The sequence below is a fragment of the Lepidochelys kempii genome, chromosome 3 (genome assembly GCF_965140285.1).
Source record: "Lepidochelys kempii isolate rLepKem1 chromosome 3, rLepKem1.hap1, whole genome shotgun sequence".
In the NCBI taxonomy this organism is placed as follows: domain Eukaryota; kingdom Metazoa; phylum Chordata; order Testudines; family Cheloniidae; genus Lepidochelys; species Lepidochelys kempii.
Window position 1 is genome coordinate 157,712,484 of NC_136382.1, and position 15,290 is coordinate 157,727,773.

General features: G+C 42.7%; 2 protein-coding genes across 5 annotated transcripts in view; one reads left to right on the top strand and one right to left on the bottom strand.

The window, feature by feature from the left end:
* The first annotated feature begins 1,007 nt into the window (after positions 1 to 1,007).
* Positions 1,008 to 4,505, top strand: LOC140908824 (carbohydrate sulfotransferase 9). The gene is made up of 2 exons (XM_073336699.1): positions 1,008 to 1,017; positions 3,694 to 4,505. The coding sequence occupies exons 1-2, from the start codon at positions 1,008 to 1,010 to the stop codon at positions 4,503 to 4,505; spliced, it is 822 nt and encodes a 273-aa protein (XP_073192800.1).
* Positions 4,506 to 6,872: 2,367 nt separating this feature from the next.
* XDH (xanthine dehydrogenase) overlaps positions 6,873 to 15,290 on the bottom strand; it is a 77,408-nt gene continuing 68,990 nt past the window's right edge. For 3 of the 4 annotated variants that reach the window (XM_073338670.2, XM_073338672.2, XM_073338674.2), the window contains 3 exons: positions 14,261 to 14,449; positions 13,055 to 13,222; positions 6,873 to 9,038 (listed from right to left, as the gene is read on the bottom strand). In XM_073338670.2, the coding sequence (XP_073194771.2) occupies positions 8,988 to 9,038; positions 13,055 to 13,222; positions 14,261 to 14,449 (408 nt within the window). In that variant the 3' untranslated portion in view covers positions 6,873 to 8,987. The remainder of the gene's footprint in view (positions 9,039 to 13,054; positions 13,223 to 14,260; positions 14,450 to 15,290) is intronic. The other variant, XM_073338673.2, reaches the window with a different exon arrangement.

Here is a 15,290-nt window from a genome sequence, read left to right on the forward strand (position 1 = left end):
ACTCATTGGGTACAGAGGCTAACTAAGCTAAGCTGCAACTAATTCCTTCCCATGGAAGAGTGCCTCCCTGAGCTGAAAACTTGCCAGCATGGCTGGGCCTCTCCCAGGAGGCGACATGGCTGCAGGGCTGTATGCCATGGATGGAAGCCCCTGGCGAGGAGCACGTCTCAGCATTAAGAGAAGGTTAAACAATTCTGATTTTACAGCCTTTGTTAACATAAAGATTCATCAGGCACCATCAAATTGGGCCAGAGCTAATCATAGAATCACAGAATCATAGGACTGGAAGGGACCTCGAGAGGACATCTAGTCCAGTCCCCTGCACTCATGGCAGGACTAAGTATTATCTAGACCATCTCTGACAGATGTTTGTCCAACCTGCTCTTAATAATCTCCCATGACAGAGTTTCCTCAACCTCCCTAGGCAATTTATTCCAGTGCTTAACCACCCTGACAGTTAAGAAGTTTTTCTTAATGTCCAACCTATACCGCCCTTGCTGCAATTTAAACCCATTGCTTCTTGTCCTACCCTCAGAGGGTAAGGAGAATCCTGGAGAATTCTGGTTGAGAACCGCCACTCTAGATGCCACAATAGGACAAATAATGATAACATCACTAAGTGAAAAACAAAACAAAAGCTATTGAGCAGAGTGTCTCAGAATAATCCCATATGGGGGACCAGGCAGGGCCCTCCTCGCCAGTCAGACCCTCAACTTCCCTTAGGAATTACGAGGTCACTTCCTTGGTCTGATGGCAATACATCTGCTAATATTATTATTCATTATTTTTATTACCAGAGTGCTTAGGCGCCCTAGTCAGAGACCAGGACCCCACTGTGCTAGGCAATGTACAAACAGAGCAAAAAGACAATCCAGGGGCAAAGAGTTTACAGCCTACATAGAAGACAAGAGACAGCAGCCGGCTACAGGTAGACACGGGTAGGAGACTCCACTGTGTAACCTTCCTGTGGGAATTGTTTCCCCCCAGAGGTTTCTCTAACACTGGGGATGGCTATCGGTGAGCTGCGCGGTTGGACAAACAGTACTTTAACCCTGCTCCTGAGTAAACACACAGAGAAATATTCTCTTGCCTTTAGGTCGGGCACATGCCTGCTCTTTGCTGTCGTTGTCAGCTGCTGGGGCAGCTCAGAGATGCCCAAGACGCGTTTCCTCCTCCGCCTGCTCACCTTGGCTCTGCTCTGCTGCCTTTCCCTCTTGTGGTGGGGGCATCTTCTCAGGAGTCACCCTCCCCAGCAAAGAGGTAATGTTTGCCTGTTCACGGTGATGCAGGACAGGTCAGAAAAGCTTTGAACATTATTTTCTATTGTCCTTTAACACCCCAGTCTACCCAGTTTGGTGGTGACTGAAATTCATTACCAGCCGGCAGCTCTTTTATGGCTTATGTGAAATGAACTGGTGATTTCCTGTCCAGTTCTCAGTGGACAAATGTCCACATCAGGAAAGACACCCCCCACCCCTGGCACCATTGGCCCCCTTGTCATCAGCAGAGATGCCAAGGACTGACTAGGCCACAGAGACTGAGCTACCCCCTTCCAGCCCTGTGCTTCAGGAGCCTGATTCTTTGTTGCACTCCTCCTTGTACAGTCATTTATACCAGTACATGGTGAGAGCAGTGTGGGGATCAAACACTAGCATTCCTGTACAGTCACATTGAAAACCCACTTTGCACTGAGGTAGATGACTGCACACGGTGGAGGAGGGTGGAGGATCAGGCTCCGTAGCTTCTGGTCAGATGGAGGAATATTGGTGGGACAGTGCAGGAGGGTGGGGAAAAGGTTGCACTTCTGTATTTCATACCTGATCAGTGGATGAAGAGATGAATTCTTTCTTCCTGAGCTGTCAGTCCAGCACTAAATTCAACAGACACCATCCATTTGAAATGTAGTCAGTCAAAAGAAGTTACAAATAGTTCCAGATACCAGTGGTGTCCCTGAATCCCTCGCTCCCTGTCTTTCCAATGTGTCATTCCTAGTTTTAAAGTGTTTTCACTTCCTTGTTGCTGTATGATAGATCTGCCCAAACAACAGTGGAAATGGGAAAACTATCCAACTACCCAGGGGAAACTGATTATCCCCTAAGAGCTGCCAGATGCATATAGGAACGACTGATAAAATAGAGACCAAGTCTTTTTCTCTAATCTCTTTTAGCTAGAATAGACATATGAGTAGGGCTACTGGTTTTGGGGGGCAGTTATTAATGTCATTGTTCAGGCTTTATTTTTAGCAATTTTTGAGTTGTATGTAGCTGTCCAAAAATCAGAGAGGGTTGAGGCTTTCTCTTTGTGTATACTGTAATGAGTAGTGTATATTGTAGACATTATATGTAGTACATACTTGTAATGAGTAATCTCTTTGTAATGTTCCCTAGTGTGCTTTAACGTAGTATTGTTACTGTTTCAAACAGCACTATGTCAAATCTCAGTAGGAAACCTTTAGTGCACAACAGCAGAGTCTACATGAGCCAAATAATACACAACGCGGTCATGTGCTGTAGAAATTACACCCCTAGGGTTCATATGATTGCTCTGTGTAGATAAGCCCTTAGATAAAAATAACCATTTCTGGTGGTTTTCCAGTGTTTATTGGATAAACACCAATTTCTTCCCTTCTTTCTTTTTTAAATGACATGTGTTCTATCAATGTTTATTGGTTAAAACTGAAAAATCAGAAGCCTTCCATATGAGTCACCTGTAACAGTACTAAGGAAAACACATACCTAGCATTCCAACATTAATGTGAGTTTTAAGCTGACAGACTCCCATTCATTTTAGAAATCAAATTAGAAAAAGAAAGCAGTGAAATTGAAATTTGCCAAATTAAAAGCAATCATCACAAAAAAGGACTGGGCAGTTGCTTTTTTAAAAAAATGATTGCGGTAATATTTTCAAAAGTGCCTAAGTGACATAGGAGCATAAGTCATTTGGCGGGTGGGCGGAATTTAGGAGCCTAAGTTGTTTTGTTTTGTTTTTTAATGACAAGCTCCTAAGCCACTTTTGGAAATGTTACCCCTAGTCGTTAATTAGTATCTCGTGATTTAACAAACCTTTGATAGCTCCTGAGTCCATAATGTGTTCTGATGTTATTAATCATCAACTCAAAAGAGGCTATCAGGGGCGGCTATGTTCTAACTCACAAATCAATTTACTATTCCTATGGTTTTTATAAAGTTTCTTATTATTTTTGCTAGTTATTAAACCCATCTCAACTAAAACTTGGAGTCCTTACACAGGCAAAACTTCTTTAGGCCAAATCCGGATTCTTACTCATGTTGACACTTAAGATAGGCTAAGAAAGATTTTAAGGCTTGCCTAGGAGCAGGATTCCCACAATGCTTTACAGTTAAGATAAAAGATGTCTGATGAAGTATGGAGTTTTCTTCTTCAAGCTTATGTCTACCCAACTCTGTAAGCGTCTACACTAAAATGTCTCTTCCGCCAGTGTAAGTCGCTCACTACACCGACTTAATAACTCCACCTCCATGAGCGGTGTAGCGCTTAAGTCAATGTAGTTAGGTCAATTCAGTGTCCACGGAGATACTGTGTTGCTTCCATTGCCTGTCACACACTGTAGTGTAGAATTCTGCAGCGCTGGTCTGGGTGGAGAATGTTGCCCTAGGTTTCCTTATGTAGCTGTCTTGTGGGAATAACGCCCCATATCCAAATGCTGTTTTGCAGGTGATCTGGAAGCAGAGATGAAGGATGATTTACCTTTGACGTTTGACACCCTCCTCCATGTTCAACAGCTCAGGAAAAAGACACTGAGATCCTTCTGCAGCAAAACTGCTAAAGTCACCAAGCTTCCAGCCAGCCAGCAACAAGCAGCTGAGATGCTTTCAAGGATTGCAGTGAGCACCAAGCTGGATTTCCTGTACTGCCAAGTACCAGCAATTGGGCTGGAAAGCTGGGAATGGCTTTTGGAGGTGCTAGAGGAGAAAGAAGCTGTGACACTAGAGGTGGCAGTTCGCCAGCCCCAACATCATGGTCTACAGAAGCGACTCAGTGAGTTCAACCTGACAGCAATGGAGGCTATGCTGAGATTCTACACCAAAGTGCTGTTCGTCAGGGACCCTTTCCAGAGACTCATCTCTGCTTTCATGCATGGACTGGCAGATGGCCTAACTTTCAAAGAGTTCATCCAGAGCATTTTAAACAGAGGACCCCAGAATGCCAGCATGGAGTGGAAGCCACTGGTCAGCCTGTGCCGGCCATGCCTCATCCAGTATGACTATGTGATGATGTTTGGCTTCCTCAACAGAGAGGTGCATCACCTAATGCGTCGCATGGGGTTGCCAATGGATGTCCACCTGCCCGAGTTCACAGACTCCCAGATCTGGAGCACTTATAGCTGGTTATCAGAGCAGTTACTCAGTGAGCTGTCACTCAAAGAAAGGAGGCAGCTGGCCCACTTCTATCGCTGGGACTTTGCTGCCTTCCGGTTTTCTAGCAGTTTGCTTTGGGATCTCCCCAGTACTGAAGGAAGCAGATAATTACTCTGGCTCGGACAACAATTACAGAGAGTAGCCATCCAATGACAGTTCTCAAATATGTTAAGGGCTGTTATAAAGAAGGCGGTGATCAATTGTTCTCCCTGTCCACTGAAGGTAGGACAAGAAGTAATGGGCTTAGTCTGCAGGGAAGGAGATTTAGGTTAGATATTAGGAAAAACTTTCTAACAATTAAGGTAGTTAATGTCTGGAATAGGCTTCGAAGGGAGGTAGTGGAACCCCCCATCACTGGAGGTTTTTAAAACCAGGTTGGACAAATACCTGTGAGGGATGGTCTAGGTTTACTTGGTTCTGTCTCAGCGCAGGGGGCTGGACGTAATGACCACTCAAGCTCCCTTCCAGCCCTACATTTCTTTGATTCTGTTATTCTAAATGCAAATGCTTCGCAGTACAAGCTAATCACCAGCCGGGGTCAGGAGCCTGCAGAATAAGCAAAACAACTCGTTCTATGAGAGAAAAAAAGGGAGAGGCAACATTTGAACTGTGAGGCCCTCTGTGGGGAAAATGCGGACCGTGTTCCCATTCCTGGCATGTCCTGAAGGCAGCCTTGCACTAACCATAGCTCTGCTCTCTCTGTTCTACCATTACCCGTTTCCATTTTCATGGGCTCATATCCCTGCTGCTGCATTGGCTGGCCCAGAGAGACATGCTCCTCAAGGTGGCACAGTGGCTGCTCTCCCTAGAAGCTCTGGAAAGCATTGTGTGTCCTTTCATGGGTCTGGGCTTAATGGGCAAAATCTCAGAGAGCAGGGTCTGTAAGCACTCGCCATTTCACTCTGCTAGGTTACAGGTGCATTGCGCAGATGAACGACAGTTAGTGATACATTACTGTACACTCTGCCTTGTCTCAGCCATCTTGACATGTTGAGATGAATCAAGCATCAGCGCTTACCTTAAGAAATGCTTTTCATAACAACACAGCTAAGTGCTACTGTAAACCTCTCACTGCATAATGTGCACTTCTTGATTGAACATGAAAAGCAGTGGCTCTTATGCTGTCTTTAAAAGAGTGTGACCTCTCTCCAAAAGTCCTGCAATGCAGGTTACCATATGGTGCTGGAGCTACATGGATATTTATGCTCATTATTGGCTCAAAGAAGAAGAACTTGTAACAAGTGTGTGGCTGCCCATATGAAAACATGATCTGCTAAACTACAGCAGTGCAGCGTGGGGAACTTTTTCTGCTTGTGAGGTTCTGAATGCCCTCAACTGCTTCTGAGGTCAATGGGCTATTGTGTAGTTTAATTAATAAATGTGTCAACCACTGAGCTTTTTAAATGGACGGTGCTATAAGAAGCACAAAAAGGTGAGGCTGTGTGGCCTAGTGGATAGGGCACATGCCTAGTACTCAGGAGACCTGATTACTATTCCTAGCTCTGCCTCTGACCTGCTGGATGATTGTGCTTCAGTTTCTCATCTGTGAAATGGGGATAATCTTACTGACTCCTTTGTAGAGTGCTTTGAGATCTATTGTTGAAAAATGCTATATATGAGCTTGGTATTAGTAAGATGGCATTACAAAGCTGTTAAAATGTCCATTATTAATGCACTAACGTCTAGAATAACATTTATATGTGTTTTTAGTCTGCGATAATGTCCAGTTAATGCAGAAATTCATACACATTCATGTGACAAAGGTACCAACAACAGTGCTAATTAAAAGAATATATGCGGTGTTGTGGTTGGATCAGTCCCAGGGTATCAGTGCAAATATTTGTAATCAAAAATAATATAAAGTGAGCACTGCATACTTTGAATTCTGTGTTGTAATAGAAATCAATATATTTGAAAATTTAGAAAAACATCCAAAAATATTTAATACATTTCAATAGGTATATTGTTGTTTGAACACTGTGATTAATTGCAATTAATTTTTTTAATTGTTTTGAATTAATCGCATGAGTTAACTGCAGTTAATCAACAGCCTGAGTAAATTTCCTTTTTTTCCAGACAGTCTATATGACAGCCTGTGACATACCAAGGTACAGTCCAGACTAATGTGTGGCTGTGTCACCCCCTGCCCTGCAACTTTGGGTGCCTTACCATGGCTTGCTGACATAGCTCCCACTTGGGCCACTCGTAAACAGCCTTCCAGCATGAAAGCCACACCCTGAGTATCTCTGTGCAACTACAGCCTGGCAGCCACGCTTGGATTACACTCTGGTTCTCGCCAGCCTTGGTAATATTGCAGGGTGACCCCAACATACATTTCTGTGGGGGGAAATCTAAGACTGGAGGTATGTCCAGCCCTCTCCTGCAAGTTATATGAAGTCTGTTATTTCTTGAAAAGGAATAATATGTCAACTTATTATTTCAAAAAGTTAGACACTTCCATTTAAACACACTGGATCAGATAAAACAATGAAACAAGTTTATTAACTATAAAGACATTTGAAGTGAATACAAAATTTTAAGTGAGACACAGAAGTCAGAAATGGTTACAAGAAAAATAAAGATAAAATGCAACTCGTGCCTAACTTAACACACTATATTAAATTCAAAGCAAAGTTTTCTCACCACATGCCTTCAACAGTCTTACTTGCCAAGCTTCTTAGGTCAGGAACCCTCTTCTCAGAGTCCAGAGAATGCTTCCTTTGTTGCTTCAAGTGCAGTGAATGTGATGGGCAGGGAGAGAGATCGGAGTGTTTGTCCCTTGTTTTTCTAGTTTCAGTCCCTCTCTGGAAAAACATTTCCAGCTGGGTACCAGGAGACAAAAAGTCTATGTGGAAGGATGTTCTTGCTGCTTTTTCCTCACCTATTTAAGCTTCCTTTGTTTCCATTCCTGCTTACTGTTTATTGCTTAAATGCAAATTAAGTAGAGTACACATTCCTTTGTTTAAGACAGGCCTGTTTGCCAATCTCAGTTTGGAACATATGTTAATAACACTATACAGCGAAATCTTACAGCTTCACAAACAATTTTGCCTTACTTATTTTATCAGGATGATACTGATCAGGAAATTATGAGTTTTCAAATAATACTTAGAAGGCATATTTTGTTCAAAAATTATTACAACAGTGGGTAGTGTGTGAACACAGAGGTATATTCTGTCACACAGCCACAACGTTTTGAGCTGAATTTTAGACATAAATGTTTTAAAATGCCTAACCTAAAAACTTGGTAAATTGGGTGCAAGCAAACAATATGCTTTTTGATACACATAAATGTAAATGTATATATCTAGGAACAAAAAAAATGTAGGATATAGCTACCGAATGGGCGATTCTAATCTGGGAAGCAGTGACCCTGAAAAAGATTTGGGGGTCATGGTGGATAATCAGCTAAAAATGGGCTCCCAACATGGCGTTGTGGCCAAAAAAGCTAATGCCATCCTGGATACATAAACAGGGAAATCTTGTGTAGGAGTAGAGAGGTTATTTTACCTCTCTATTTGGCACTGGTGTGACCGCTACTAGAATACTGTCCCCAGTTCTGGCGTCCACAATTCAAAAAGATTGCTGATAAATTGGAAAGGGTTCAGAGAAGAGCCACAGGAATGATTTGAAAATGTGCATTATAGTGAAACTCAGTGAACTCAATTTAGTTTAACAAAGAGAAGTTATGGGTAACTTGATTACAGTCTGTAAGTACCTACATGGGGAACAAATATTTATTAATGGGCTCTGCGATCTAGTAGAGAAAGGTAAAACACAATCCAATAGCTGCAAATTGAAGCTAGATAAATTCAGACTGGAAATAAGGCATAAATTCTTGACAGAAAGGATAATGAACCACTGGAACGAACAATTTACCAAAGGTCGTGGTGGATTCTCCATCACTGACAATTTTTAAATCAAGATTGGATGTTTTTCTAAAAGCTCTGCTCTAGGAATCATTTTGGGAAAGTTCTATGGCCTGTGTTATATAGGAAGTCAGACTAGATGATCACAATGGTCTTTTTTGGCTTTGGAATCTATGAATTAACCAGTGCAGCCATTTAAATGTCATAAAACAGAGGCCAAATTCCAACCAGATGTAAGTGAGCAACACTCCATTTAAGTCAACCAAGTAAAATCTGCTTACACCAGCTCTGGCTAGCAACTTCAAAATGCATCAAGGAAAAAAGGCCATTTTGACTGGATTTAGCACATCCAAGTCCTCCCCAGTTTTTCACATCTCAGAGTTTTATAATCATACTTAAAAAAAATGCTTTTACAAACAAGCTTGTTGTAAACATTTCTTTGATCCTTGCAGCGAACTTAAATGAACCTTGTAAGTTTTTCAATTACACAGACAGCAAAGCCATCATCTTACTCTTCATTTACATTTTCATCCCAGCAATAACCTGCCAGCAATACCCCTTCCTCATGGAAATGATGATTCCACAATTGAATTATGGAGCTTCATGAATCAGTGGATGAGACACATGAATACAGATTTGTTTTCTGCTACAGTGTTTTTCTTTTTGGACCCCTGGGATAAAACCAGCTTCATGAGCAGACCTTGTTCCTTCAACTTCCCTTTTATACCCTCACAGACCATGGCTTAAAAGTCCCTGGTTTGGCAGATGGACACTGTAAAAAATGAATACAAAAAGTTAAATTGACTGATGGCAGCAACAAACTGGAAGCATACACTGAATTTTTAATGCAGGCAGACTGACCAGATTGTTACCATTTGTGGTAGGTGGGCTTCGTACTGTTAAATATCTAAGCTTAGAATCCCCATCAGACAGAATACAGGATCTGTACCACATGTAACTAGCAATAAGAGAACTGCAACAGTTCTGGTTCAGAGGCCAGATGACAAATATGCTGGGCATAATCCTGATATCCTTACACAGAGCTAGATGCTGCTCATCTCATTCACAAGACAAGTAGTAAGTCACAAGCAAGGCAAGAAGGCTTCGGCCCATTGTCTTTGCCCTTAATTACAATGGGGTTTATATCGGAGTAATGACCAATGCCCCAGTCTTGCAACTGACTGCACATGGACAGATGCCTGCACAGAACCCCATTAAAGTCAACGGGGCTCCACTGGGATTCAGGGTCCACCTGCATACACTCCTACTGACTGTAATGGAGCACTGCAAGGAAGCAGGGTCAACACAGGCAGAGACAGATGCAGGATCAGGGCCTGTATGACGACTTCAGGGTAGGCCCACAGATGATCAGAAGACTGGAGAGGTCATGATATTCAGTGATGGTCATCAAAGCAGAAAGCACAAACACAGGCCTTAGCGGTACTCCTCCTTTCCAGTATGGAGACCAACACTGTTAATGATAGACTTGCTAGATGCATTAATGTTTGGGAGGCAGTCAGAAATAAGGGTGAGGAGCACCAGGGAGATGCCAATGAATCATTTAATCTATGCCTTTGCATTACAGTAAGATGGAATGCAGGTCCTCAAAGAATCAATCCTGAAGCACTTGCATGAGAGGAAAGTGATCAGGAACAGCCAGCATGGATTCACCAAGGGAAGGTCATGCCTGACTAATCTAATCGCCTTTTATGATGAGATTACTGGTTCTGTGGATGAAGGGAAAGCAGTGGATGTATTGTTTCTTGACTTTAGCAAAGCTTTTGACACGGTCTCCCATAGTATTCTTGTCAGCAAGTTAAGGAAGTATGGGCTGGATGAATGCACTATAAGGTGGGTAGAAAGCTGGCTAAATTGTCGGGCTCAACGGGTAGTGATCAATGGCTCCATGTCTAGTTGGCAGCCGGTATCAAGTGGAGTGCCCCAAGGGTCGGTCCTGGGGCCGGTTTTATTCAATATCTTCATAAATGATCTGGAGGATGGTGTGGATTGCACTCTCAGCAAATTTGCGGATGATACTAAACTGGGAGGAGTGGTAGATATGCTGGAGGGGAGGGATAGGATACAGAAGGACCTAGACCAATTGGAAGATTGGGCCAAAAGGAATCTGATGAGGTTCAATAAGGATAAGTGCAGGGTCCTGCACTTAGGACAGAAGAACCCAATGCACAGCTACAGACTAGGGACCGAATGGCTAGGCAGCAGTTCTGCAGAAAAGGACCTAGGGGTGACAGTGGACGAGAAGCTGGATATGAGTCAGCAGTGTGCCCTTGTTGCCAAGAAGGCCAATGGCATTTTGGGATGTATAAGTAGGGGCATAGCGAGCAGATCGAGGGACGTGATCGTTCCCCTCTATTCGACATTGGTGAGGCCTCATCTGGAGTACTGTGTCCAGTTTTGGGCCCCACACTTCAAGAAGGATGTGGATAAATTGGAGAGAGTCCAGCGAAGGGCAACAAAAATGATTAGGGGACTGGAACACATGAGTTATGAGGAGAGGCTGAGGGAGCTGGGATTGTTTAGCCTGCAGAAGAGAAGAATGAGGGGGGATTTGATAGCTGCTTTCAACTACCTGAAAGGGGGTTCCAAAGAGGATGGCTCTAGACTGTTCTCAATGGTAGCAGATGACAGAACGAGGAGTAATGGTCTCAAGTTGCAGTGGGGGAGGTTTAGATTGGATATTAGGAAAAACTTTTTCACTAAGAGGGTGGTGAAACACTGGAATGCGTTACCTAGGGAGGTGGTAGAATCTCCTTCCTTAGAGGTTTTTAAGGTCAGGCTTGACAAAGCCCTGGCTGGGATGATTTAACTGGGAATTGGTCCTGCTTTGAGCAGGGGGTTGGACTAGATGACCTTCTGGGGTCCCTTCCAACCCTGATATTCTATGATTCTATGATTCTATGGAGTCCCTGGTAGTTGCCCTATTCGCATTGGTTAATAGAGCCTGGGAGCAAGCTAAAGTTGAGACACTGTTGCAACTTGTTCTATCCTGAACCCGCATTTTATTAATTAGATCAGAGAGAGAGCTGTGTAGAGAGATGGCTTCTAAGTTTGTTAGATTGCTGTTTTGAGCTCTGTTACTCTGAGGAAACTTTCTCTCTGTTTAATAACAGCAGTGTATTCTTCTGAGAAGGAAATCCAAGTGGCTGCTTTATGATTCTTCAGTATAAAGAATTTCCTCTCAACCATATAATGCAGATAAATAGAAGGAAGAGTTATGGGAGCCTTTCCCCCAGTCTCCAGGTTCAGCTCATGCAATATGGTCTAACAACAAGATTATTCAATTAGAGAGACCAGGTGGATGAGGTAATATCTTTTACTGGACCAGCTTCTGTCGATAAGAGAGACTAGCTCTTGAGCCACACAGAGCTCTTCTTCCGGTCTGGGAAAGGTAATCCCAGGGTCACAGCAAAATGAAAGATGGAAAAGATAGTTCAGCATAAGTAGTTAGCACACATTGTAAAAGGGACCATTCAAGGTAGAGTGGCCCCTTAACACCTCTGCAGTCATAGGACAAAAAGAGGTTAATGGGTTACAGATCCTTGTAAGGAGGCATAAATCCAGTGTCTGTAATCCATGATTACAGTAGTTTCTCACTAACAGAAGTCGGTCCAATAAAAGATATTACCGGACCCACATTGGCTCTCTAATATCCTGGGACCAACACGGCTACAACTACACTGCATACAAGATTCTTCAATACCTTCTGTATCTTGTGCTCAATGCTGAGCTTTTACTTAATAGGAAATCCAAACCCTGGTATGAAAGATGGTATGTATACATTACACACTTTAAAATTGGACCACTCGTCTTATCATTACTTTAAATTAAAAACTAAAATATTTCTAAAAATCTAATTTATTTTTAACGGTTTATGCTGTATATTTTTCACACTTCACTCATTATAGACGGTGTGCAGTGTAGTTGTAGCTGTGTTTGTCCCAGGGGATTGGAGAGCAAGGTGGATGGGGTAATATCTTTTATTAGACCAACTTCTGTTGGAGAGAGAGAGACAAGCTTTCGAGCCCTATAGAACTGAGGAAGAGCTGTGTGCGTCTCAAAAGTTTGTCTCTCTCAATCACCAACAAAACCTGGCCCAATACAAGGTATTACCTCACCCACCTTGTCTCTTGTATAGACTGGTCAGTTTCACTTCCTGCTTAAAGCCAGGGTCAATACTGAGCTCTGTTGCACTTGGGGTGACCAGATAGCAAGTGTAAAAATATCGGGGCAGGGAGTGGGGGGTAATAGGTGCCTATATAAGAAAAAGCCCTCCAAATCGGGACTGTCCGTAAAAAAATCGGGACATCTGGTCACCCTAGTTGCATTAACAATATGATGTAGGGGTTGGGTTTCCAGGACAGCGGAAAAATGTGTACATTAAGGAGATAAAACCTGCACTCATTGACAAGGCTTCTGTCCATACTAAATTTTGCAATGTCTGTTCCCTGCCATGAAATTTTATTTTGTGGGTGAAGGGTATCCTGAATTAGGCTGATAATGTCCCTTTAATATACTAAAGTCACAATACCACATTGTATAGAGCACTTCTTTGGAAGCTCTCCATAAGCAGCTGATGTTTGGATTTGCATCTTTCTTTCAATAGCATCAAACCATCGAACAAAATAGAAAGCTGCTATCTCTATTAAATGTCCTAATCTGATCACATGATCTGCTCCACAAAATGACTCATCTACCACCTGGGACGGAATGGTGTTGTTGAATTGGATCGTGGAACATTATGAAGCCGAGAGAGCCTAAATACTGTACCAATTTGGTGAACATGTCGATGCAGGCATTGCGGATCCTCTCCGGGGTGGCAGGGCTGTCTAGTCTGAATGGCCCTTTCAGGCCAGATTCTGCCCTTGCAGCGAAGATGGCATCTTTAATGGCATAAAACACAGAGGCAGACAGGAACAGGGGAGGCTCACCCACAGCCTGGACAGATAGAACACAAGAGAGAATCAGACTGACCCCAAACAGACTCCTCCTAGTCTGGATTGGGGGACCATTGGAGGGAGAGGAGGAGCAGAAGCTAGCAGAGGTCATTAGCTGTTCATCTTACTCTTGACTTCCTTCTTTTGTAGGTTTCGACCTTCTTTCCTGCTAACAGCATGAGTACATGATCATGATTAATATAGCCTTACTGATTTGCAAACACATTTTCCTGGGGTCAGGGAAAAGGAGATGAATTGGGAGACAGACAACGTAAAAACAAATATTTAGATGATGTTCTGAGGTCTCTTTTTGTGCCCCCTTGAACTGAAAGTAAACTGGACACTCTTTGAGCCTGTGCTAGGGTCATATGTCAAGCTGCATACTGCTCAGTCCTAGCAATATGACCAGCTAAAGAGAACAGAGACGATCTGCAATGGCAACAGCTGAAAAACATTCACAGTACATTATTAACCCCTTATGGTGAGGGACCCTGCAACCCCAAAGGAAAAACAGCACTCTGCAACCAATGGGGAAAAAGATAATGGAATTACAACAAATCTGTGGGAGTAACTCTTTTGTAAATCTGTAGCTTCACAGTGGTTTCTGTGCTGCATACCACAATTGCTCAGAGCTTTCAGAGTAACAGGAGGCATAGAATTCAGAAAACCTGCTCTGAAAGCACAGGCTACTTGAGCTAAAGAAGAATCATTATTAGTGTTAACAGTATAGGGTTTAGGACACAGGTGAGCAGTTCAGACTCTCTCCAGTACAGGGCAGCGGTGATAATGTATTAGCCATTTCACCATTAAATCTTTTAATATGGGTATTATCATTCATATTAACGATTACTGGTAGAAGGAATGCTAACAAACTGATTATAAAACGAACAGCTAATCAAAATGCTCTGATCTCTTCAAAGCCAGATACACCATTAACCTCCTCATTACTGTAAATGTGGTCTCTTTGCACAACACTTATCAAATACAGCTTCCGCGGAAATAAGGATTAGTAGACGGCATGTGGATGCCAGGAGGATACCTTGGATGAATAAATCGCTTTGCTGTTTGGACAGTCCCGGAGAAGAGAGACATAGAATTCTGTTGGGATGTCTCCAAACGCTGGGATCTTGTACATTCCAGGCCCTCGGGTATACAAGTCTCCTTCAGGGGAATACCGCAACTCCTCCAGGGTAAAGAGCCCAAGGCCTTGGATAAATCCTCCCTCTATCTACAGAAGAAAGAAAGACTAGGTCACATTCTTCTTTGTGCTCCTTCACACAAAAAAGCAATGACCATTCCAAATGGCACGGTCCTGGCCAAATTCCCACATGGATAATTACATTCTGTGTCCTTACATTCCACTTGCATTTTTAATTGGATATGGTGTTCTCCTTCTGTCCCTGCCCTATATTTGCTGTGTACTGTGGCTGTGCCCCACCCAAGAAGTGGCTGCATTTCAGTGGTGGGTGGAGCAATTCCTCTATATCACAAACTGATATATGTAAAGTGATTTGGAATCTTTTTTGATAAAAAATACTATATGCAGTAAATGTAAGATACCATGTTTCTTATGCAGTAAATAAAAATCAAGACCCATAAATGGCAAGCTAGCGATTTCTTCCTAAAAGCTGTTATTGCAGGCCTTTAGCCGTTTAGTGAATCCAATGGTAATTCAAAGATTTAGTGCAAACAAAGCCATCTGAGAAGCTGAAGGTGACAAAAGATTTCTCTGAAAACAAGTTTTACTCATTTTATGTATTTCAAAATAAAACCTACCACTTGCTACACACTGCATATTCCTGCATCATCAGCACAAGCAGAGATACTTGTACATATTTGCCCATTTCTCTGGGTAACTCTGTGGTGGTTTGCACACAGTAGCAATCAGGTAGGCTGAAAGATACTCAGCCATTGCTTAGACACTATAATGATGGGAGCTGTAGAATAAACGATAGTAGATTGGGTCGCTAGAGGGCAAATTTTTCACAAGCATCTAAGTCTCATTGAAAGTCAATGGGACTTAGGTACTTTTGGAAAAATTTGTCCAGAGAATAGAGAGATGAGATAGC